Source organism: Somniosus microcephalus, chromosome 8 (assembly GCF_052327205.1).
Source record: "Somniosus microcephalus isolate GS21.2 chromosome 8, FLI_Smic_1.0, whole genome shotgun sequence".
NCBI lineage: Eukaryota > Metazoa > Chordata > Chondrichthyes > Squaliformes > Somniosidae > Somniosus > Somniosus microcephalus.
In genome coordinates, this window is record NC_140994.1 from 241,941,768 (window position 1) to 241,966,269 (window position 24,502).

The following is a 24,502-nucleotide window of genomic DNA, read 5'->3' on the forward strand; positions in this document are numbered from 1 at the left end:
AAACGAATCGAATCAAGGACGCGAGATGAGGTGGACGCTGCGGCTGAGCGTGTGGATGATCCTGCTTAAAGCAGGGTGGGGAGATCGGGGAGACACCGAGACATTCTTTACATACGGGTGTATGGGAGGAACTGGCCCCACCGTAACTCAGCGGGGGCAACACGGGGTGATAATGGTACAGTTACATACTCCCACGTTGGGAATTGGCCGGGTTGGCTAAGGTCGAACTCGGCCAAGTATTCAAGGCGAACTGGAGACAAGATTTGGGAAGTGTCAGTGTCCTGCCCAAAGGTAAACATCGGGACTAAGAGGGTGTGGTGATTATTCTTATTTTATAGGAAGCATTGTAATTGGTTGCCTGTTTTCCTGCCTTGAGATATATGCTGTAAACTCATTGGTAGTTGATGTCATGTGATCTGTGGTGGCCATCTTAAATTCAGTTCTCTACAGCTTTGGTTGAGACTGGGTGTTGAAGATGTGCTGCTGGTTTTTTAAGGTTAATAAAGCCTAGCTTTAGAAAGGCAATCTACTCTTCATTTCAAGTTATTAACCTTTTGCTATAATGGAACGATATCTTCAACCGGAATGATTTAATGCTGACCCTAATTCTGCAGGAGTGGATGATAAATGGAAACATTGGTATCGTACATTTAAAAACCTTTTGGGTGTGTTGGATCAGCAATCTCTAAAGTTGGATATACTAATCAACTACATTGCTCCGGATGTGTACAAGTATATTTTGGACTGTGAAACTTATTAATTGGCTATTGCTACATTGGAATTTTTTTTTGTTAAACCCAAAAATGAGGTATTTGCACGTCACCTTCTATCTGCCCATAGGCAGCAGGCGGGAGAATCTTTGGATGCTTATTTACAAGCACTCCGGCGCCTTGGTGCTAACTGTAATTATAAGGCCGTGTCGGCAGAAGAATATAAGGAAGAGTCGGTACGGGATGCATTTATTAATGGATTACTGTCTAGATCAATTCGTCAGCGGTTATTAGAAAATAAGACTTTGGATCTCAAGAGTGCTTTTGAGCAAGCCTCTACATTGGATTTGGCTCAGAGAAGCTCGGATTCTTATGCTCTTTTTAATCGGCCTGCGACCGTGGTTTTGGCAGTTCCGGATGAAAAGGAGTTATATGGACTTAATAGGAGTGGTTTACCAGATTCCGAAACAGTTTCTACTTCGGCAGCTGTTGCCTCTAGGATTCAGAAGTGTTATTTTTGCGGGAACGCCCGGCACCCCCGTCTGAAGTGTCCTGCTTGGGAGGCTGTGTGTAGTAAATGCGGCAAGAGAGGTCATTATGCACGTGTTTATAAATCGGTTGCCTCCTCTGCGACCATTCAGCCTTTAGATAGGGCATTTATTGCATCAGTTTCTGCTGCCTGTGCCCATGGTCTAAATAAAGCTATAGTTATGGCCCAAGTTAATGGGTTAGAAGTGAAGGTCCTTATAGATACGGGCAGTACTGAGAGCTTTATAAGTCTTCAGTTTGCGAAGGAGAAGCATTTGAAGATTTCGCCTGTTACCTATCAGGTGTGTATGGCTCAGACGACTCTCACCTCACAAGTAGCTGGTTGTTGCCTTGTGAAATTAATTCTTCTAGGTAATACGTATACTGATATACGCCTATCTGTTCTGCCTAATCTTTGTGCGGATATTTTGATTGGTCATGATGTGCTTCAATTACACGAGTCTCTCAGTCTTTCTTTTGGAGGAACTAAGCCACCTTTGTCTATTTGTGGATTAACTTCTTTATCTATTTCTCCATTATCACTTTTTTCCAATTTGATGCCGGATTGTAAGCCAATTGCTACCAAGTCAAGAAGGTATAGCAGTCAGGATAAAGAATTTATTAATTCTGAAGTTCAACATCTTTTTTCAGAAGGAATCATTGAACCTAGTTTTTCGCCCTGGCGGGCACAGGTAGTTGTCACCACTAATGAGAGACATAAGAAACGAATGGTGATAGACTACTCTCAAACTATTAACAGGTATACTCAATTAGATGCGTACCCCTTGCCTAAGATTGATGAGCTTATCAGTAAAGTATCTCAATATAAGGTTTTTAGCACTATTGACCTAAAGAGTGCTTATCATCAGATTCCTATCGTTAAGAGGGACCAACCATATACGGCCTTTGAGGCTGGCGGAAAGCTGTATCAGTTTTGCCGAGTACCATTTGGTGTTACTAACGGTGTCGCCTGTTTTCAACGGGCAATGGATGCTTTTATAAGTGATAACTCTCTCTCTGACACCTTTTCATATTTAGATGACATCACGGTGTGTGGCAAATCAAGGGTGGAGCATGATTTTAATTTAGAAAGATTCCTTCAAGCTGCGGAAAAAGTTGGCTTAACTTTCAATAAAGAGAAGTGTATCTTTTCAACCACCGAGGTAAATTTACTGGGGTATATTATCTCGGGAAACAAGATTAAACCAGATCCAGAACGCCTGCGACCACTGATTGATTTACCTTGTCCTACTAATTCTAAGGCTTTGCAACGAGTTGTTGGACTGTTTTCTTATTATTCTAATTGGATTGCAAACTTCTCGCAGAAGATCCGGCCCCTTATTCGGGTTACGACATATCCTCTATCATGGGAGGCCAGGATGTGTTTTGATAATCTTAAAAAGGATATCCTTGGAGCAGTTGTGCATTCTATTGATGAGCAGGTTCCCTTTGTGATTGAGACGGACGCTTCCAATTTTGCAATTGGGGCTACTCTGAACCAAAATGGAAGACCTGTGGCCTTTTTCTCATGTACTTTGAACAATAGTGAGAAAAGACACTCATCAATAGAGAAAGAGGCGTACACAATAGTAGAAGCACTGCGTAAATGGAGACATTATTTATCGGGGCGACATTTTACGTTGGTAACTGACCAAAAATCTGTGTCCTTCATGTTTGATGTCAAACATTTTGGAAAGATTAAGAATGATAAAATAATGAGGTGGAGGATTGAGTTGGCATGCTACCATTTTGATATAGTTTATCGTCCGGGGAAGGATAATGTTGCCGCTGATGCGCTGTCGAGGGCTTATTGTTCTGTGATTCACGGAGATACGCTTATTAATCTTCATAATGCTTTGTGCCATCCTGGTGTTACGAGGATGATACACTTCGTACGCAGTAAGAATTTGCCCTTTTCAGTTGAAGACGTCAAGTGGATGACTTCATCATGCTCTGTCTGTGCTCGGTGTAAACCAAATTCCTTTAAGCCTCAACGAGCTCATCTTATAAAGGCTACTTCTCCCTTTGAACGTCTGAGCATTGATTTTAAGGGGCCGCTTCCTTCAACGACTCAGAATCAATATATATTTACTGTTGTGGATGAGTTTTCAAGGTTCCCTTTTGCTTTTCCTTGCGCAGATGTATCAGCTGCTACAGTTATCAAATGTCTGACTCAACTTTTTGTCATCTTTGGGATGCCTGCGTATATCCATTCGGATCAGGGAAGTTCTTTTATGTCTTCCCAGTTGAAGGAATACCTCCAGAGTCGGGGAATTTCTACTAGCAGAACTACCCCATATAATCCCCAGGGTAATGGACAGTGCGAACGATACAATGGGGTGATCTGGAAGGCAGTTATGTTGGCTTTGACATCCCGGAACCTTAAGAATACACAGTGGGAAATGGTATTGCCTGATGCCCTGCATTCCATTAGATCATTGCTTTCAACGGCTACTAATGTGACCCCCCATGAAAGGCTCTTCAACTATCCGCGGAGATCCACTACGGGATATTCGGTACCTTCATGGCTTACTATGCAGGGACCTGTGCTGCTCCGACGCCATGTTAGACTGTCAAAGTATGATCCTTTAGTGGAGGAGGTGGAGCTGTTGGAGGCAAATTCCCAATATGCTCACATTCGATTCCAAGATGGGAAAGAAAGTATTGTTTCAGTTAAAGACTTGGCTCCTTGTGGTGGCCAGCCCTCTTCTGAGGATATTAACAATAGTCATAATTCAGATAATGTTGATGTCGTCACAGATACTACGAATATTTCCAATCCTATTGCAGACAATTACAATTCTATTAGTCAGCCCTCGATGGATGTTCATGACCCTCCCAGTTTACCTTCTAATGGGATTTCCAATCCGGAAACCGTTGATAATCGGGATATTGATAGCCTCCCTGCAGAAGATATTTCTGTGTCTCCTGGCGTGGGAGGGCAAGGAATTTCACCAAGGTTAAGAAGGTCGACACGAACAAGATATCCGGTCGACCGATTAAAAATGGACTTTTAAAATAATTTGATAGTAATATTTTAAAATTGTTGAAATATTATACATGTATTGTTTTCGTCATAAATAACTAATTGTAAATTGTAAAGGCTACCTAGGTTGAAGTATGTTTTAAAAGGAGGGGTGAATGTGGTGATTATTCTTGTTTTATAAGAAGCATTGTAATTGGTTGCCTGTTTTCCTGCCTTGAGATATATGCTGTAAACTCATTGGTAGTTGATGTCATGTGATCTGTGGTGGCCATCTTAAATTCAGTTCTCTACAGCTTTGGTTGAGACTGGGTGTTGAAGATGTGCTGCTGGTTTTTTAAGGTTAATAAAGCCTAGCTTTAGAAAGGCAATCTACTCTTCATTTCAGAGGGTACGGGTGAAAGAGGGTAGACGGGTTTGTCTGGAATGTAAGGGAGCACCCCCATGGGATGGTGGTGGTGGTTGCGGAAAACAGACAAAGGTAAAAATAATGCATCCACGGAATGGGAAAAGTTGGATAATAATTCAAACAGACGGACCATGGGAACTAAGGAAGGGGTAAAATTGTGTTGGGATAAAAGGTGGAAGAAGGAGCAAGGAGTTTATGTGTTCATGGTCGGGTCGGGGCACAACTGCAAAGGGGGGGTTGCCATTACTTTCAAATGGCAGTGGCAGGACTCCGGGTCAGGAGTGAATTGGGCTCAGAGTTTTGACTCTTGCGTGACCCCGGATCCTCCAAAAGCACTCAATGCGACCGAACTGGTCGCGAGCAAAAAGAAGCCTCTACCGAAAGCCCCAAAGACTCAGGGTACAGAGGTCAAATGTCCCGTAACAGCACCCGGGCCTAAAAATGGGCTGGTGTTGATCCCAAAAGGAAAAATAATGGCCCAGAAATTCGGGTCTCCACGGGTGAGTACGCACGGGGTAATCGCCCGTAAGCCCAATGGAAGTGCCGGTTTCATGCATGCACTGCGCATGCGCGGGAAACCGACACTTCCGTTCCCCTGAAAGAAGGGGTTCAGAAGTCGAACGCGTGCACAGGAGAGGCAGCGCGTGCGCATCTAACCTACGTTTTTTTTGCAGGTTTTCCTGGGAGGGTAAGTTTCCAGAAGTTAGACATGTAAAAAGCAGTCGCAAGGCCTGCTTTTTACAAAGTAAGTGGTGAATTAATTAAAATTAAAACATTTTTTCCACAGGTTTATTATTTTTAAATACTTTGAAGAAAGGTAAGTTTATTTTTAGCCCCGTTAGAAAATGTAATTAATTTTTTCAAAATTTAAATTACTGTATTGTTTAAAATAGTTATTTCATGTAATTTATAGTTTATTTAAAAAATGTGATTTTTAAAAAATGTATTTGAAGATTTAGTGATGTTTTGGGGCTTATAGTATTTATAGGTTTGGCAGGTCTTCCTGTCAAACTAATGAATGAAGCATTCCCTGCTACCATTGGCTCTCCATGGCCCACGTGATCCCAGGGGATGCATCGAACTAACTGCGTCCCTGGGATACGCAAGCACTGTGCGCCGGCAGTTGGAGGAGGCCCAGGATCGGAATCCCATGCGGGCCCACAGCTCAACAGCCGGCGCGGTAGGTAAGTGCAGGTCGGGGGCTTGCACACGTGGGAAGCCCCTGACCCGAATTTCTGGGCCGATGTATCATACCGTATATTACGAAGTAGCGTCGGTTATTCTTAATTTAATGGAGTTACTGTTGCCCCGGTGGTGCCCGCCAAAAGTTGTTTGAAAAGTTGTTAAAAGGAATGTTCAGGCAATTCTACTAGAGGAATTATGGGGACAAAAGTCAGGTGGGAGCATACATACTGGTAAATAACAGCCACACGGGGCTGGGGGAGACGAAAAAGGGGACTGATTAATGATGTGGCCACGGTGTTTAATGCAGCGACGTCACTGGTCAACAGTATGGACAACGTGCAGTTGCAATTACAAGTAAATACCCTAAGGGACCAGCTGAGGAAAATACTGGGGGGGCGGGTAATGACATTGAGGGTCAGGAATTGCAGGAAGACCAGGTGATGATGATTTATCTAAAGGAAATGGTAGCTAAGCTGGAGACTCATGCTCAGACCATCAATGTATTAATAAAGGAGGGCCGAAATGCGTTGGATCGGGCTGCCCAAAATGATGTGTGTGTCATGTACGGGGCCTGGTTGTTAAACGAGGGGCGCAGTAATTTAAAGGATAATCCCCATCTCAGACCACAAACACATCGGTATCACAGTTAACGGTACTTCACCAAACCTCCAAGAATACATATCACGTTTTGGCTACGATATCCTGCCGTTACCCGAACATTTGGTTAAGCTATTACTTGTCCCTAAAACATTATTACGTGTTACAGCAAAAGAATGAGAAAGAAAGGGAGGAAATCGAAGAGATGATTAACCCTCCGTGGTGGGATGTGGGACTCAACATTGAGATCCCTCCTTGGATTCGAATCGCATCGCATGTGTTGGTAATTGTACAATTGTGTATTATGTTGTATCTATTAATCTTGTCATGTAAATTAAAAAGGAAGACAAGAAGGGGGAAACTTAAAAGATTGAAACGGGAGGTTCAGAGTGTTTGAACCGAAATGTATGTATGTATGTAATAAAAGTGAAATGTAAAGGTTTGGTTGAGACCGGCAATGCACCCAAAGGCAAAGAAGGAGTAGAATTCGTCAAGAGTAATGTCTCTAGTTTAAAAAGAGACATTAAAGGGAGGAATGTAGATTTCAAAAAACCCAGTACAATAGCAAAATGCTGGAAGCCTGTTTGGCCCAGTGGTAGGGGCGAGGTGCAGTTGGGTCTAGAAGCACAGACACACCTGTGAGTTTCAATTTAACTTTGGAAAAGACATTTACTTTGGACAATGAGCGTCTCGATAGGTGATTTAACAGTGAATAGGTGATTTAACTTTGGACATTGAGACTTCGGCCTAGAAATTCAGTCTGGACACTTTTGGGGCGCTAAAGTCGGGCGCTCGCTAAAGTTAGCGCCCGCCGGAAAGTGTAGGCCACATCGCCGAAATTCAGTAGAGTTGGCCCTAAGTTTGGCCGAGCGCTGAAACTGGCGTTGAAATGCTGTGTTCCGGCGCTAAGCCGGCGATGCGGCCTAATAACGCCGAAGCCGGGCGCAGCGCAGGTGCGGTCATGTTTTGATTGACAGCAGACACCCTGACGCCGGCCAGCTCTTAAAGGGGGAAGGGTCAACTTTGACTGCTGCCACACCCTGCATACTGGAGCCCTGCAGCTAGGCCTCAGCACTACTGGTGTGCCAAAATAGCGCCTGGAGCAATGGAGAGGGCCCGTGAGCGAGCGCAGCGCTTCTCAGAGCATGCTCTGAGTGTGCTCATTCATGGTGTGGAGAAGAGAAGAGAGATCCTGTGCCCGGACAGTGGCAGGAAGGCTCCCAGGAGCCAGTACAGGAGAGCCTGGGGCAAAATCGCCCGCAGGGTGTCATCCACCTGTGATGTCCCCAGGAGTGCGGACCAATGCCGCAAGAAGTTCAACGACCTCACTCGGATGGTGAAGGTGAGTACCCTTTCCAGTGTCCCCCTCATCCTTGCATGTGCACCTCACCTTATGGGCAAAGGGACCTCAAAGGCCTAATGGGCAGCCCTCCTCCCGCAGCAATGGCACTTGCATGTTCATCAATAGCACTTTCTGCACTTAACACACTGGCCAAGCTATTCCACCATGGGAGGCAGTGCACACAGCAACAGGGCACCACACTGGCCAAGCTATTCCACCATGGGAGGCAGTGCACACAGCGACAGGGCACCACACTGTACTTAGAGGCCGTCCTTTCTCTTGCAGGCCAAGCTGGCGAGCAATGTAAGGAGCCAGGCTGTCACTGGTGGAGGCCGTCCCGAGTACCAGGCGCTCACTGATCTGGAGGAGAGCGTGGCACGACTCATGCGTGGCCGGGTGACTGGCCCTGTCGCGATCGGCGAGGCGGACCCTGTACTGGTACCCACTGGTAAGGACATGACCGGTTGCACCTCTCTCGTTGCCCTCGCGCTTCAGATCTACATCCTTTCCCACTGACCGACAAATGCGCATAATGCACCACTCAGGCCTCCCTCGCTGACGGCCTGTCCTCACTCTAAAGCTACTCTTGTGCCTTCCTGCTTTCAGCTGGTGAGGAGGAGGTGGTCCCTGAAGCGCAGAGAGCCAGGCCCTTGGAGGAGGAGGACGTCGAGGACCAGGAGGAAGGCGGCACATCGGGGGAACCCTCCTCCGCGCCAGGGGATGGCAATGGAGGGGAGACGTCTGGCCTGCAGGAGAGCCAGGGGGAGGTGTTGGAGGGGAGGGCCGAAGCTGGTCCCAGTAGGGTGGACGCACGCGGGAAGGGTCCGGCAGCACGCCAGCCTTCTCCCCAGAGGGGGGAGGTGTTGGAGGGGAGGGCAGAACCTGGCCCAAGTGGGGTCGACGCACGCGGGAAGGGTCAGCCAGCTCAGCGGCCTTCTCCCCGGAGGGAGAGTCCGCCCTCCAGTCCGGACACGGTCCTCGCCCAGGAGGTGCGCGTCCTCGATGAGATGTCGGCGGCATCTGAGCGGCGCCACCAAGAGTTCATGGGGGTGGTCGAACAGATGCCTCACGCCATTGAGTCCCTGGCTCAGAGTGTGGTGGCTTTCGGGGAATCACAGGCCAGGGGGTTCGAACAACTCACGGCAGCGCACGACAGGGGTGTCCAGCAACTGGCCGCAGCGCACGACAGGGGTGTGCAGCAACTCGCGGCAGCGCAGGACGCGGGTGTGCAGCAACTGGCGGCAGCGCAGGACGCGACTCGCGAGATGAGTGGTGCCGTCCACACACTGGCAGAGCTGATGCGGGCACATACCAGGGCAGTTCGGGCACTCACTTCTGCCACACTCGCTGTGGCACGGAGGCATCACCATGGCACCCGCCGCCCTGCTGCAGCACAGCGGTGTGGCCTCCCCCACATTGCTGCGCTTGCTACACTGCCAGCCCGGCCGAGTGCCAGTGTCTCTGGCGAGCAGCGCGCACCTGCCATCAGCCAGCTTGCCCCCAATGGTGCTGCCGACACTGCCAGTCCCCCAGCCAAGGTGCGACGAGCTGCTGCTAAGACTGATGCTGCCCAGCCACAGCTGCAGCAGTCAGCAGCCGGCCCCTCCTGGGCCAGGCCTCGTCTAGGCCGACCCCCAAGGGCATCTGCCGACACACTTTGTGGCCCTCATGAGCCTTCCCCCAGCCTCGCCACACCCGCAGGGCCCAGGTTGAGGCGGAGCAGCAGGTCGGCCAGGGGCCGGAGAAGCCTGTCTAAGGACTCGCCCTCTCGGAACACCCATTAGAGTGTGCTGAGAGCGGTTTCTTTTATATTGGGGGGCTTGTGTTGTGGGGGGCATTATTTTGTTAAGGCCGAGGATCAAGGCATTTTTTGTTTTCATGGGGGTGTCTCTGTTGTGCGGGGGGGGCTTATTTTTGTAAGGCCGCTGTTGAAGGCCTCTTGGATGGGCAAGTTTTGTTAGTCCTCCCCACGTTTTGGGAGTGACAGATGTTTTTGACTGTTTTTTGGGGGTCTTGTCTGTTTTTCTGTTTCATGTGGGAAGGGCCCTGAGTTTGTGAAATAAAGCTTTTGATTTATTCAGCATGTCCAGGTGTCATGTTTGAAGTGGTTGTTGCGTTAACCGGCTGAGGGCTTGCGGAGCGGCTGCCTCAGGTGCGTTCATTGCCAGAGGCCATTCCCTCACAGGGGGCCTAGAAGTGTCGATCAATAAGCCCCCGGCGGACGGCCCTTGGCCCTTGTCGCTCCCTCCTGGGCTGGTCCTCCTCCTCCTCCTCCTCCTCCTGCTCGTCCTCCTGAGGTGGTGGTGCAATGCCAGGTGGCAGTGCCTGAGTCCTGCGGATAGCCAGGTTGTGCAGCATGCAGCACACGATGACGAACTGGGAGACTCTATCCGGCGAATACTGAAGAGATCCTCCAGAACGATCCAGGCAGCGGAACCGTTGCTTGAGGACGCCTATCGTTTGCTCGATGATGTTCCTTGTGGCTTGATGGCTTTCGTTGTATGCCTCCTCCGCTGGGGTCCTGGGCGCGCGGAGCGGGGTCATGAGCCATGTACACAAAGGGTAGCCCTTGTCCCCGATAAGCCATCCCCTTGGTGGAGGCTGTGCCTCGAACATGTCAGCCACAGTAGTCTGGCGCAGGATAAATGCATCGTGGCTGCTTCCTGGGAAGCGGGCATTGACAGCTAGGATGCGCTGCCTGTGGTCACACACCAGCTGTACATTTAGGGAATGGTAGCCCTTCCGGTTGCGGTAATCCTCGGCATTGTGGATAGGTGCCTGCATAGCCACATGCGTGCAGTCAATGGCGCCCTGCACCATGGGGAAGCCCGCGATCCTGCCAAATCCGACTGCACGCTGCTCCTGCCTCTGTCGGGTCATGGGGAAGGAGATGAATTGGTGTCTCCTCGCGTAAAGTGCATCGGTGACCTGCCGGATGCAGCGATGCGCGGCGAACTGGGAGATGTTCGCTATGTCCGCAGCAGCGGCTTGGAAGGAGCCGCTTGCATAAAAGTTCAGAGCCACCGTGACCTTCACTTCCACCGAGAGAGATGTCCTGCACATCAGCTGTGGACGCAGATCTGTGTGAAGCAGCTGGCAGATCTCTGCAACCACCTCCCTTCTGAAGTGCAGCCTCTTCACACAATGCGCCGCAGTCATGGTGAGATAGGACACCTGCTGCCGGTATTGCCTGAGTGGGTAAGGCCTACGTTGCCGACGCCTGATGGCCCCTCTGCGTCTAGGCATGGCTGGCCCTCTTTCACAGCGTCTGCGAGCCCTTCGCACATAATGCTGCAACTGAGGGTTGGCCCCCCATACAGCCCCCATAATAAAGTGGAGAACAGATAAATCACAATGAATCAAATGTCAAAGCACTGGCCAGAAGCCAAAAATACCTCTCCTATGTTGTCCCAAATCTGTAACCTCTGTCCCTTGGTCTCTGTCCAGAAATCCAAAGCAGTAAAGTCATTGCAGCAAAATGGCTGGGCTTTATAGGTCAGTGTAAGTGCCCTTTAATTTGCGCTCCCCGAGGCCCACAGGGCCTCTTTTGCGTTCCACCTCACACTTCTTAGCAGCGCCACGCCCACATTGGGCGGGCGCCACTGAATTTCCGGTTTGGGGCGCACAAACAGCGTTGCACGACGATATGACGTCATAAGCTGCGCGCGCACCTGAGCGGGCGCAAACACTTTGCGCCGGCGCTAAATGTCAACTGAATTTGGGCGTCGGCGCAGATCGGTCTGCGTTCAGGCGCTAAGTGGCTAGCGCCAGAAATATAGCCCTTTTATGGCGTTAGCGGCTGGCGCAACCCACTGAATTTCTAGGCCTTCCTGTTTTAATGGGTTTCGATGGATCTTCAATGGATAAGACAACGATGCCAATTTCGCTGGAACAATGAACTTCCTGGCCTCAATGAAAAAAACTTTAACCTTGGGCAAAACACATCAGCAGTAAGACTAAATCACATCAAATATGTACCACAGGGAGGGGGAGACAAGATAAGGAATTGTCTTCCATCCCCCAGCCCTGTACGTGTCCTGTGGTTTGGATTACTGGGTGTGGATTGGAATACAAGAGTTGGGGGAAGGCCCAGACTCGAAAAGGCGGGACGGAAGAACTGTAAGAAGGAACCACACACAGCTCTCTCTCTCTTTCGCTCAGAAGCTCTCTCGGAAGCTCTCTCTCTCGGAAGCTAGCTCTGACTACAGCGACTGCCAGGTGTAAGAAGGAAGGGACGACGGTCATCTCCAGCTCCCAGCCTGCAATCAACGCCGGCCACGACCAGCCGGATGGGTGATTGTATATAACAGTTGACTCTACAAGGGGTTTGCGCTGTGTAGGCAGCTGCAGTCAGATAAAGGAGGACGGGGACAGGTCATCTCCGATCCAGGCCTACAATCCACAACGGTAACGACCGGCCGGATGGGTGATTGTAAGTTTCAGCCAAATCGCAACAGGATTTTGTCTGTGTTTTGTTGCTTTTTATAAACTAACAGTTTTGGGTTGAACCTAAACCTTTGTGTCATCTACGATTTTGTTCCTGTAAAACCCAGAGTCAAAGAACCCTTGTAAGGACGAGGAAACCAAACGCCTTACAAATGCGTCAGAGCACTACATCATATGTACCTGTAACACCCTGAAACCGATAGATGAGGACTCAGCAGTGGTGGTGATGGTAGAGCCTTTAGGGCAATTCAGGCATCTCCAACTCAGTGGTGTTCTCTGAGTGATGAGAAGAACTACCTCTGCAGAGGATTGGTTTGTGCAAATAATCATATGTTTTGCCTTCAAGTTTCAGACTCACCTTGGGTGATTTCCATCTCCCAGGCAGAACCCTCGCCGGCCTGGTCTAGAGCTCATGGTGGGATGACAAGTTGAGTGTGGATGATACACCAGGGAGGGCCACTAGGGTGACGGTGGAACAGGCCTTGAATGCTATTGCATCTTGACCGAACAGTAATGAATAGAGGAGACGGAACGTACCTTTACTATTTATTAAGTAAATGGTTGGACATTGCAGCACATTGTCTACATGGCAGAACCGAAACTGAAAGTGAAAGTCAAAGTAAAACCGAGCCCCCCAGCACCCCCTTCAGGTAACACCCGGGCACTGGGACAAACTTAATTGAAGCAAAACTCAAAACACAACACTCCTTTCCCCCAGATAAAACCCCTTAGTCCTCCAGGCGTCTGGGACAGAATCTAACCCGACTTGAGCGCCGCTAGACAGGCATAGTCGGGGTGCCACTGCTAGCTGCAGGAAAACCTTCCTCCGTGGCTGATGACTCCATGACACCTTCTGTCGATGTGGCTTCCGTCGTTGTTGCATGAAGCAGGCCGTCACTGCCTGGCAGAGGTGGTGGAGACAATGGCCTAGCCTGTGACGTCTCTGTTACTCTCACCGGAGTACGACCCTGTAGCTGGTCTACGTGGCGTCTGTGTAGCTGGCCATCAGGTGTACGGATGCTGTACGACAGGGGACCCGTGGCCTGCTCCACCACGGCAGGCATCCATTTGTCTCCTTCTGCATAGCAACGGGCAAACACAGTCTCTGACGGCTCGAACTGCCTGGCGGTGCCCTGGTGCTTCTTAGCCAGCTCCTGTTGCTTTGTGTGCATCTCATCCCTGTAGTCCGGGTGTAGCCGGTCCAGTGCAGTCGCCAGCCGGCGACCCATCAGCATCTCGGCAGGACTCTTCCCCGTTGCTGAGTTTGGTGTGGTATGCTGTGATAACAGGAACCTGGCCAATCTGGTTTGCCAGTCCCCCACCGATATCCTCACCAGTGCCTCTTTTGTGGTTTGCACCATCCTCTCTGCCTGCCCGTTAGAGGAGGGGTGATAGGGCGCTGTGGTCACGTGGCGGATCCCGTTTCTGCCTGCAAAAGCCTTGAACTCCGCTGACGTGAAGGCTGCTCCATTGTCCGAAACCAGCACGTCGGGGACCCCATGTGTGGCAAACAGCAAACGCAACGCGTTGATCACTGCACTGGATGTCATGGAGCTCATGATAGCCACCTCCAGCCATTTCGAATGAGAATCCACCACTATCAGAAAGACCTTCCCCTGAAATGGCCCTGCAAAGTCAATGTGGAGTCTTGACCATTTACGAGTGGTCCACTCCCAGGGGTGAAGGGGAGCCTTGGATGGGCTATGGTGAGTCAGCTGACATGTCTCACAGCTCTTTACCACCTCTTCCATGTCTCGGTCCAACCCCGGCCACCAGACGTAGCTTCTCGCCAGCGCCTTCATGTGCACAATCCCAGGGTGTGAGTCATGCAGTATTTTCAGCACCTCCTCTCTTGCGGCGGCAGGAACCACCACACGGCTTCCCCAGAGCACGCAGTTCTTGTGTGCAGACATTTCATGGCGCCTCTGAACGAAGGGCTTGAAATGCTCCTCCTGGACCTCGGAGGGCCAGCCATGCAGCAGCCAGCGTAGCACCCATGATAAGACTGGATCTTTCTGTGTGAGGCTGCCAATCCACTGGGCATGGAGTGGGGCCTCCGGAACCTCCTCCAGTAGCAGCACCTCCAGGGGTGGTGGTGTCTCAGCCATCGGCCGGTTCAAAGACAAGCGACTCAGAGCATCAGCATTAGCCAACATCTTCCCAGGCCTGTAGCAAAGTTCATAACTGTAGGCCCCCAACATCAGACTCCACCGAAGCATACGCGGTGATATGATCTGGGGCATGGGCTTGGAGTGATGCAGGAGCCCCAAGAGTGGCTTGTGGTCTGTGTAGATGACGAACTGTCTCCCTAACAGGTACTGGCTGAACTTCTTTACCCCAAATATGATGGCTAGGGCCTCCTTGTCAATCTGGGCGTAATTACGTTCTGTTGTTGTTTACAATTGTGAAAATGGAAACGCTGCACAATCTCTGAGGGTTTTGGGTTAAAATGTTTCTGCAGCTTCTCAATCAAATCAGCATAATCCACCTCACTAGGTTTACGAGGAGCCACCAATGAACGCAGGACGGAGTAAGTAGCAGCTCCGCATACACTTAGCAACACTGAGCGCTTCTTCTCTTCTTTGTCAATATTATTGGCCTCCAAGAAACACCCCAGTCTTTCTGCGTATTCCTCCCATGAACTGTCCTTATCCCCAGAGAACTCTTCAATACGTCCCAAGGTCGTCATAGTTTTAATGTGCACTGTCCCTTTAAGATCCACAGACTTTTTTTCTTTTTTTTTTAAAAACATTCTTTTTCTCCTCCGGCCAGAGTTACGGTAGCTACACTCACGGTAGTTGCCTGGCCCGCACAATACTCTGTCTGCCATCTACGTCGCAACTAGCCAACTATCAAAATGCCGTTGATGTTGCTAGCTGAGTGGCCCGCTCGTCGCAATTTCCAATATCACGGCTGTAGGTTCGCATGTTTATCTCCGTCCTTCTAGAGAGTTCAACAGCCGCCTCGTCGCCAGTATTGCATCTTGACCGAACAGTAATGAATAGAGGAGACGGAACGTACCTTTTACTATTTATTAAGTAAATGGTTGGACATTGCAGCACATTGTCTACAGGGCAGAACCGAAACTGAAAGTCAAAGTCAAAGTAAAACCGAGCCCCCCAGCACCCCATTCAGGTAACACCCGGGCACTGGGACAAACTTAATTGAAGCAAAACTCAAAACACAACAAATGCCACAATGGAATAAATTGCACGAAGTAAACAGGCCCTCACGGGGAAGAACGGAAGTGGACTTGGCCAATAGAACGGCTAGAAGGCTGGAGGTAGGACATTTAGGACTGAGATGAGGAGAAATTTCTTCACTCAGAGGGTGGTGAACCTGTGGAATTCTCTACCACAGAAGGCTGTGGAGGCCAAGTCACTGAATATATTAAAGAAGGAGATAGACAGATTTCTAGACACAAAATGCATCAAGGATTATGGGGAGAGAGCGGGAATATGGTACTGAGATAGAGGATCAGCCATAATCATATTGAATGGCGGAGCAGGCTCGAAGGACCGAATGGCCTACTCCTGCTCCTATGTTTCTATGTAGGCTTTGCAGTTATGGAAGATTTCAGGATTGTTATACGGTGCTTGCAAAGCCACGTGGGTGCAGTCGATGGCGCCCTGCACCATGGGGAAGCCCCTATCCTGGCAAAGCCACATGCGTCCTCGTCCTTCTCTCTGCTCAGTGAGAGGACAACGTAGTTCCTTCTCCTGGTGTAGGGAGCCTCAGTGACCGCCCGGATTCAGAGATGGACGGTGAGCAGTGAGATGTTATCTCTGTCTCCTGCTACAGGCTGGAAGGATCCGCTGGCGAAGAAATTGAGGGCCACGGTGACCTTGACTGTCACTGAGAGCCGTGTTCACCCTGCTCTCAGGCTGCAGGAGATGGCAGAGTTCTGTGACGACCTCCTTGGTGAAGTGTAGTCTCATAATACACTGCTCCTCACTTAAATGGACATAAGAGGAGTGCTCTGGGAAGACCCGAGGTGGGTAAGGCCTCCTGTTGAGAACTCTCATTGCCCTCCTCCTCCTCCCTCTGCGCACATTTTCTCCACTTTTTCACTTCCACCATTCCCTCTCCCAAAGATACTTGACTGCGAGGCCCCCGTGACTGTGAGCAGAAGCCTTTAAATAACAATAGCAGCATTTTCCACTTGCAGCAACTTCAGAATCACATATAGGCCAGACCAGGTAAGGATGACAGATTTCCTTCCCTAAAGGACATTAGTGAACCAGATGGTTTTTTTTCATTAACAGAATTTAAATTCCCCAGCTGCCGTGGTAGGATTTGAACTCACTTCTCTGGATCATTAGTCCAGGTCTTTGGATTACTAGCCCAGTGACATTACCACTACGCTACCATTCCTGATTGTGAGTCAGCCCCAACAGAGCCAGCCTGGTTTGGAAGGCCTGTTTCTGATGTGCTCATTGACTCAGTGGGGAGAGAAACCCTTTCGAAATCCAGTTTCACTTTTCCCTACCTTTATTTCAGCTTCTGATCTCCCCAAGTCTCGCTCTTTGCTGGAACAATTCTGCTGGACTCGCCGAAGCTTCTCGATTTCTCTCTCCAATTCTTCCTGTAAAGTTGATTGGAAAGTTATTAAATTAACAACCTGCATTTATATCGCGATTTTAACGTAGTAAAACATCCCAAGGTGCGTCACAGGAGCGTAATCTGACAAAAATTGACACTGAGCCAAAGGAGGAGACATTAGGACAGGTGAGAAAATGCTTGGTTAAAGAGGGAGGTTTAGAGGAACGTCTTAAAGGAGGAGAGGGAGAGGCGAAGAGGGTTGGGGAGGAAATTCCAGAGCTCAAGGCCTAGACTGATGAAGGCGGGGCTGCCAATGGTGGGGCAAAGGAAGTTGGGGATGTAGAAGAGGCCAGATTTGGAGGAACATCGAGTATTCGGAGTGGGATTGGCTGGAGGAGATTACGGAGATAGGGACGGGGGAGGCCACGGAGGGATTTGAACACAAGGGTGAACATTTTGAAATCAGGGTGTTGCCGGACCAGGAGCTAATGCAGGTCAGTGAGCACAGGGCTGATGGGAGAACGGGACTTGGTGCGAGCTAGGATACGGGCAGCAGAGTTTCAGATGAGCTTTTGTTTATGGAGGGTGCAAGGTAGGAGGCCGGTCAGAGAGCTTTGGAATAGTCGAGTCTGGAGGTAACAAAAACCTGAATGAGGGTGTCAGTAGCTGATGGGCTGAGGCGGGGCGGAGACGGGTGATATTACAGAGGTGGAAGTAGGAGGTCCTCGTGATGCTGAGGATCAGGGGTCGGAAGCTCAGCTCAGGGTCAAGTCGACCACCGAGATTGCGACAGGCTGAGACAGTGGCCAGGGAGGGGGATGGAATCGGTGGCTAGAGAACAGAGTTTGTGGCCGGGACCAAAGACAATTGCTTCGATCTTCCCAATATTTAGTTGGAGGAATTTCTGCTCATCCAGTACTGGATGTCGGAGAAGCAGCGTGACAAATCAAAGCCCATGGAGGGGTCGATAAAGGTGGTGGTGAGGTAAAGCTGGGAGTCGTCAGTGTACATGTGGAACCTGACGTTGTGACTTTTAGATGATGTCGCCGAGGGGCAGCATGTAGATGAGAAATAGGAGGGGGTCAAGGATAGATCCATGGGGGACTCTAGAGGTAACGGTGCGGGAGCGGGAGGAGAAGCCATTGTAGGAGATTCTGTGGCTATGACTGGATAGGTAAGAGTGGAACCAGGTGAGGGCAGTCCCACCCAGCTGGACAACAGAGGACAGGCGTTGGAGGAGGGTGGTGTGACACCGTGTCAAAGGCTGCAGACAGGTCGAGAAGGATGAGGAGGGATAGTGCACCAGGGTCATCGTCACACAGGAGGTCATTTGGGACTTTTTAGTCGGGCTGTTTAAATACTGTGGCAGAGGCAGAAGCCTGATTGGAGAGGTTCAAACATGGAGTTGCTGGAAAGAGGGGCACCGATTTGGGAGGCGACAACACATACAACTACTTTGGAGAGGAAAGAGAGGTTATGATGGGGCGGTAGTTTGCAAGGACCAAGGGGTCAAGGTGAGTTTTTTTGAGGAGTGGGGCGATGATGACAGATTTGAAAGGGAGCGGAAGAGTACCTGAGGAGAGAGCCATTTACACTATCGGTGAGCATGGGGCCAGGAAGGGAGGTTGGGTGGTCAGTAGTTTAGTGGGAAGAGGTTCAAGAGAGCAGAAGGAGGGTCTCATGGACAAGATGAGCACGGAAAGGGCATGAGGGGAGATAGGAGAGAAATTATGGAGAGATGTGAGTTCAGGGCTAGAGCAGGGGCAAACTTGGGGATGGTTTGGTTTGGTGCGCTTGGAGAAAGGAGGGAAGTGGCAGAGGGAGCTGAACGATGGCCTCAATCTTGCTGACAAAGAAGTCCCTGAGCTTCTGGCACTTGTTGTTGGAGGTGAGGGAGATGGGGCAGAGGAGAGTGGTTTCAGGAGACTGTTGGTGGTGGAGACAAGAAGCGGGGAAGGTGCCTCCTTCCGGTTTAACGGCGGCGGGTTGGGTCTGGGCCGAGTAACCCGCTCAGGAGAGGCGGGCCGGTAATTATAATATTTAAATGAGGCTCCGTGCCTCAGATTTTGGCAGTGATTGGATTTAACGGCTGCGGGCCGTCTATCCCGGGGCTCGGGAATCCCCACAGCTGAAGGGAGGTGGGAGCTGCCAGATCCAGCAGGCAAGTGTTTTTCCAGCACTGCGTGTGGGCCTGGAGGAGCAGGAGAGCTTCCCCCGAACCCTCAAACAAACCTGCCCTTGACCTTCTAGGTGGAAGAGATCGCGGGTTTGGGAGGTGCTGCCGAAGAAGCCTTGGCGAGTTGCTGCAGTGCATCTTGTAGATGGTACACACTGCAGCCACGGTACGCCGGTGGTGGAGGGAGTGAATGTTTAAGGTGGTTGATGGGGTGCCAAACAAGCAGGCTGCTTTGTCCTGGATGGTGTCGAGCTTCGTGAGTGTTGTTGGAGCTGCACTCATCCAGGCAAGTGGAGAGTATTCCATCACATTCCTTACTTTTGCCTTGTAGATGGTGGAAAGTCTTTTGGAAGTCAGGAGGTGAGACACTCGCCACAGAATACCTAGCCTCTGACCTGGTCTTGTTGCCACAGTATTTATGTGACTGGTCCAGTTAAGTTTCTGGTCAATGGTGTGCCCAGGATGTTGATGGTGGGGGATTCGGCGATGGTAATGCTATTGAATGTCAAGGGGCGGTGGTTAGACTCTCGCTTGTTGGAGATAGTCATTGCCTGGCACTTGTGTGGCACGAATATTACCTGCCACTTATCAGCCAAAGCCTGAACGTCGTCCAGGTCTTATTGCATGCGGGCATGGACTGCTTCATTATCTGAGGAGTTGTGAATGGCACTGAACACTGTGCAGTCATCAGTGAACATCCCCATTTCTGACCTTATGTTGGAGGGAAGGTCATAGATGAAGCAGCTGAAGATGGTTGGGCCTTGGACACTGCCCTGAAGAACTCCTGCAGCAATGTCCTGGGCCTGTGATGATTGACCTTCAATCACCACAACCATCTTCCTTTGTGCTAGGTATGACTCCAGCCAGTGGACAGTTTTCCCCCTGATTCCCATTCACTTCAGTTTTACTAGGGCTCCTTCATGCCACACTTGGTCAAATGCTGCCTTGATGTCAAGGGCAGTCACTCTCACCTCACCTCTGGAATTCAGCACCTTTGTCCATGTTTGGACCAAGGCCATAATGAGGTCAGGAGCTGAGTGGTCTTGGCAGAACCCAAACTGGGCATCAGTGAGCAGGTTATTGGTGAGTAAGGGCCGCTTGATAGCACTGTCGAAGACACCATCCATCACTTTGCTGATGATTGAGAGTAGACTGATGGGGCGGTTATTGGCCGGATTGGATTACATTGACAAGTCCTGCCAGTCCCACAATACTGCTCTCTGGATTTGGGATAATTTTGAAATGATATAATAAACAAAAATGTGTTGATGACTTGGCCCAAGTTGGGAACGTTTACTCTGTGTTTTATGGGTTGATGATAATATTGTATTGGACAGTAAAATTCCTCCAGGGCTCAGGAATGAGATGAAATGGTAATTAATAGGATGAGTGAAATGGTGTGAGAGGCAGTGATTGAAGGGATGTGATGGAAGCAGAGAAAGTGCCCCACCAAATGGGGTCGAGGGGCATTGCCCCAGGTGATTGAAAGATGTGTGAGGGCACCCACGAGTACATTATAGTGAAAGTCAGGAAAGTGTAGGTGAGAATCGTTAATTGATAGCTTTCTCTTGGAGATGTTTGTGTCGCCACCTAAAACAAACAATAAGAAAAGTGCATTAGATAGCCTGGCCGCTACCGAGACATCGGGACCACACGAGGCAGATAAGCAAAGACCTCCAGACACCCCCCCCCGATCTTCTGATCAGATAATCTGGAGAGAGAGAAAACCTGGAGAGAAAACCTTTTCATCAAAGCCCAACAACAACAACTTGCATTTATAAAGCGCAGTAAAACATCCCAATGTCTGAAAAGGAGACGTCTACCCTTGGGAATGTTGCATGGTGGGAGATGGTTAACAACACAGCTCAGCACCCAGGGGCTAGAATAATATCAGTGAGTTTTGCCACAGCCCAGATAATTGTCCTCATCATTCTAATTGGTGCAGTGTGTTGGTTCAAACGGTTAATTAAGAGACTGTCACAGAAAACCCAGAGCTTGGAATTGTCTGCTTTGATTAAAGGATGAGGGGAGTTGGAACATCCTGAACCCTCCCTACCTGAGGAATAGGTGAGAACCATTAAAAACACCAAGAGAAGGACTTGGAGTTGGAAATTCCCAGTGTACATGTGTGTGTGGGATTGAAAGGGTTAATTTCAAACCAGTCTGTGAGCCGCCAGCTCCAACACAGAGAGAGAGAGAGAGAGAGAAGCTCGAGTCTCTCGCATGTTGCTGGCTGCTCGCCAGCTCCAAGAGAGAGAGAAACCTCGGGAGATGAGGCGGAGCGAGTCTCTCGCAGGTTGATTTCAGGTTTTGTCTCAGTTACAGAGATTGTCCGACAGGGTCAGGGAGCCGTGTGTATGGCCGGGGCACCGCAAATTAAAGGGCAGGTGCCGGGTGGGCATTTTATTTTGGGCTGCCTGCCAGCACCTGCTCCCTCTCGCCGCCTCCTGCGGGGTGCCGGCCGCGATCGGTCAGCCCGACACTCCTCTTGAGTGCCGGGCTCTTTTGCCGACACCCCACTCCCCGGTGGTCCGGCAGGGCCCCGGTGCGCTGCGCTGCGCTAGGCCCCTCCCTTTAAACAGGGGAGTGAGGCCTGCAGTACCGCCTCGCTCTGGGCCGACACACATGGCGTTGTTACACGTGGTGCCGCGATACTGAATGGGAGCCCCGCCAGAGGGAGGGGTAGCGCTTCCAGGAGCCCCGCCTCCTGCTGGGGGCTGTTACCATTCAATCTCCGGCAAGAGGGCAATAACTTTATTGAGGGGCTAAAAGCAGCGACCCGGCGAAGTTAATGCTCCAAAGGGGGCGCGACCCAATTGTTCCCCATTATTCTTTAAATTAGATCATTTAGTGAGATTGATGCCCTGATTTAGTCAATGATTATAGATATTTTACGCTTGCAACCTAAACAATCACTGATGTCAGATATTAACCAAGAGCATATATTCCCTCTTTCAGATATATTCCCGCGGTTGACCCATGACCTTATTGCTCGTTGGCGTGTTGGGCAGCGTCGTGCCCCTCGGTGAATCGAGAAGCCTCTCGGGCGACTGGCACTGTGTTGTCACGAGTTATACCAGCAATGAGACCCGGCCATGGTCAACACGGGGCGGTTCACACATGGACCAGCAGGGAAAGGGCTTCGATTGACGCGTACGTGTATCGGTAAAGGGATCGCCAATGGCACAGCATCAGCTATCAAGTGGTCTCAGACAGAGTGAACACCAGTAAAGACAAGGACGTTGAGCCTTTTGCCAAACCCTATATGGGAGACACTAAGAACACTTTGCGTTTCCTAATGGGACACGGGCAATGAGCAGCTCTCTCAATTCCCCTCGGGTCTGGAAATAACATGCTGACTGAAAGGGGGTGAAAGAACAGAGAGCCCATGGGGTATATGTGCACAGATCATTGAAGGTAGCAGGGCAGGTTGAGAAAGCAGATAAAAAAGCTTAAGGGATCCTGGGCTTCATGAATAGAGGTATAGAGTATAAAAGCATGGAAATTATGATGAACCTTTATAAAAAACTGGTTCGGCCTCAACTGAAGTATTGTGTCCAATTCTGGGGCACAGCACTTTGGGAAGGATGTGAAGGCCTTAGAGAGGGTGCAGAAAAGATTTACAAGAATGATTCCAGGAATGAGGGACTTCAGTTACGTGGATAGACTGGAGAAGCTGGATTTGTTCTCCTTAGAACAGAGAAGATTGAGAGGAGATTTGATCGAGGTGTTCAAAATCATAAGGAATCTGGACAGAGTAGATAGAGAGAAACTGTTCCCATTGGCGGAAGGGTCGAGAACCAGAGGACACAGATTTAAGGTGATTGGCAAAAGAACCAAAGGCGACAAAAGAAAAAACTTTTTTATGCAACGAGTGGTTAGTATCAGGAATGCACTGCCTGAAAGGGTGGTGGAGGCCGACTCAATCACGGCTCTCGAGGTGTGACTGAACAGGACCGGGCACAGTACTCGAGGTGGGACTGACCAGAACTGGACAAAGTACTCGAGGTGGGACTGACCAGAACTGGACACAGTACCCGAGGTCGGACTGACCAGAACTGGACACAGTACTCGAGGTGGGACTGACCAGAACTGGACACAGTACTCGAGGTGGGACTGAACAGGACCAGACACAGTACTCGAGGTGGGACTGAACAGGACCGGACACAGTACTCGAGGTGGGTCTGACCAGAGCTGGACACAGTACTCGAGGTGGGACTGAACAGGACCGGACACAGTACTCGAGGTGGGACTGAACAGAACTGGACACAGTACCCGAGTTGCGATTGACCAGAACTGGACACAGTACCCGGACACAGTACTCGAGGTGGGTCTGACCAGAGCTGGACACAGTACTCGAGGTGGGACTGACCAGAACTGGACACAGTACTCAAGGTGGGACTGACCAGAACTGGACACAGTACTCGAGGTGGGACTGACCAGAACTGGACACAGTACGCTGTGCATGGCTGCTAACCACCTCCTGAATTTTGCCCGGGCGCTAACAAGAGGCTTCATTTTGTTGTGGGTAGTGAAGCGTCAACCACGTTGCTGTGTGTCCGGAGTCACATATAGGCCAGACCGGGTACGGACGGCAGATTTCCTTCCCTAAAAGACATTGGTGAACCAGTTGGATTTTTACGACTATCCGATAGCTTTTTATTCCCGATTTATTTATTGAAATTCAAATTCACAAACTGCCATGGTGGGATTTGGACCACATCTCGTGATTATAAGTCCAGGCATCTGGATTACTGGTCCAGTAACATAATCACTATCCTACCGTCCCCATTGGCTGAGGGCTTGACATTAAGAATGCTACGAATGTTTAGCAAGCTGCAGCTTTCCTTTTGTTTGAAAGTCTCTCTTAACAATGTGTCTGTGTGATGTTTGTTTGTGGTGTCAGCTCCGCCCTCTTTTCCCTTCACAGAGCGAAAAGCAGTTTAACCCTCTGTCGTCTTGTCCATCATGTTGGGAGTATTTCAAGCATTTTAATCAATGTCTTTTCTATAAGCATAGGCTGTCTTCAGTTTGTTCATTGCTTTCTCTGTGTGTGTACACACGCGGGTATTAGTTTTGAGATATTGAGTCCTTCTGTTTTGAATTCATAAATTCAGTGGTAGCGCCCCCAGCAGGAGGTGGTGTGCTACTGGAAAGTGCTCCCCCTCCTGCTTGGGGAGCCACGACTGAATTTCACGGCGCTACGTGTAGCAGCGCCACGCATGGCGGCTCGTAGCACCGCGTCATTGTTCGCCTCCCCCCTGATTAAAGGGGAGGGGCCTAGCGCTGCGCGCACCGGGGCCCTGCTGGACCACCGGGGAGCGGGGTGGGTGAAAACAGCCTGGCACTCAAGAGGAGCGATCGCGGCCGGCACCCCGAGAAACAAAGGGAAAGGGGGCAGGTGCTGGCAGTCGGCCAAAATACAAATGGCCGCCCGACACCTGGCCTTTAAGTAGCATCACCACCGCTGCAGAAACACCCCCTGATCCTGTCGGACACATCGTCCGGCGATAGGTCAGGGGGTGAAAGGGAAGTTTGCGGCCGGAGCGCGAGCGGGGCGCTGCGCACGGCGATGAAGTAATTG

At 50.1% G+C, this 24,502-nt stretch overlaps 1 protein-coding gene and 1 long non-coding RNA gene across 2 annotated transcripts in view; one reads left to right on the plus strand and one right to left on the minus strand.

Annotated features, from left to right (window-relative positions):
- Positions 1 to 24,502, minus strand: part of LOC147114210 (E3 ubiquitin/ISG15 ligase TRIM25-like) — a 46,015-nt gene that overhangs the window by 16,708 nt on the left and 4,805 nt on the right. The window contains exon 2 of the mRNA XM_085995874.1: positions 16,690 to 16,785. Coding sequence (XP_085852000.1) covers positions 16,690 to 16,785 — 96 coding nt within the window. The remainder of the gene's footprint in view (positions 1 to 16,689; positions 16,786 to 24,502) is intronic.
- On the plus strand, positions 1,895 to 9,832 carry LOC147114211 (uncharacterized). Its single transcript, XR_015079378.1, has 2 exons — positions 1,895 to 6,695; positions 8,040 to 9,832. It is a non-coding gene; the product is annotated as an uncharacterized LOC147114211 (long non-coding RNA).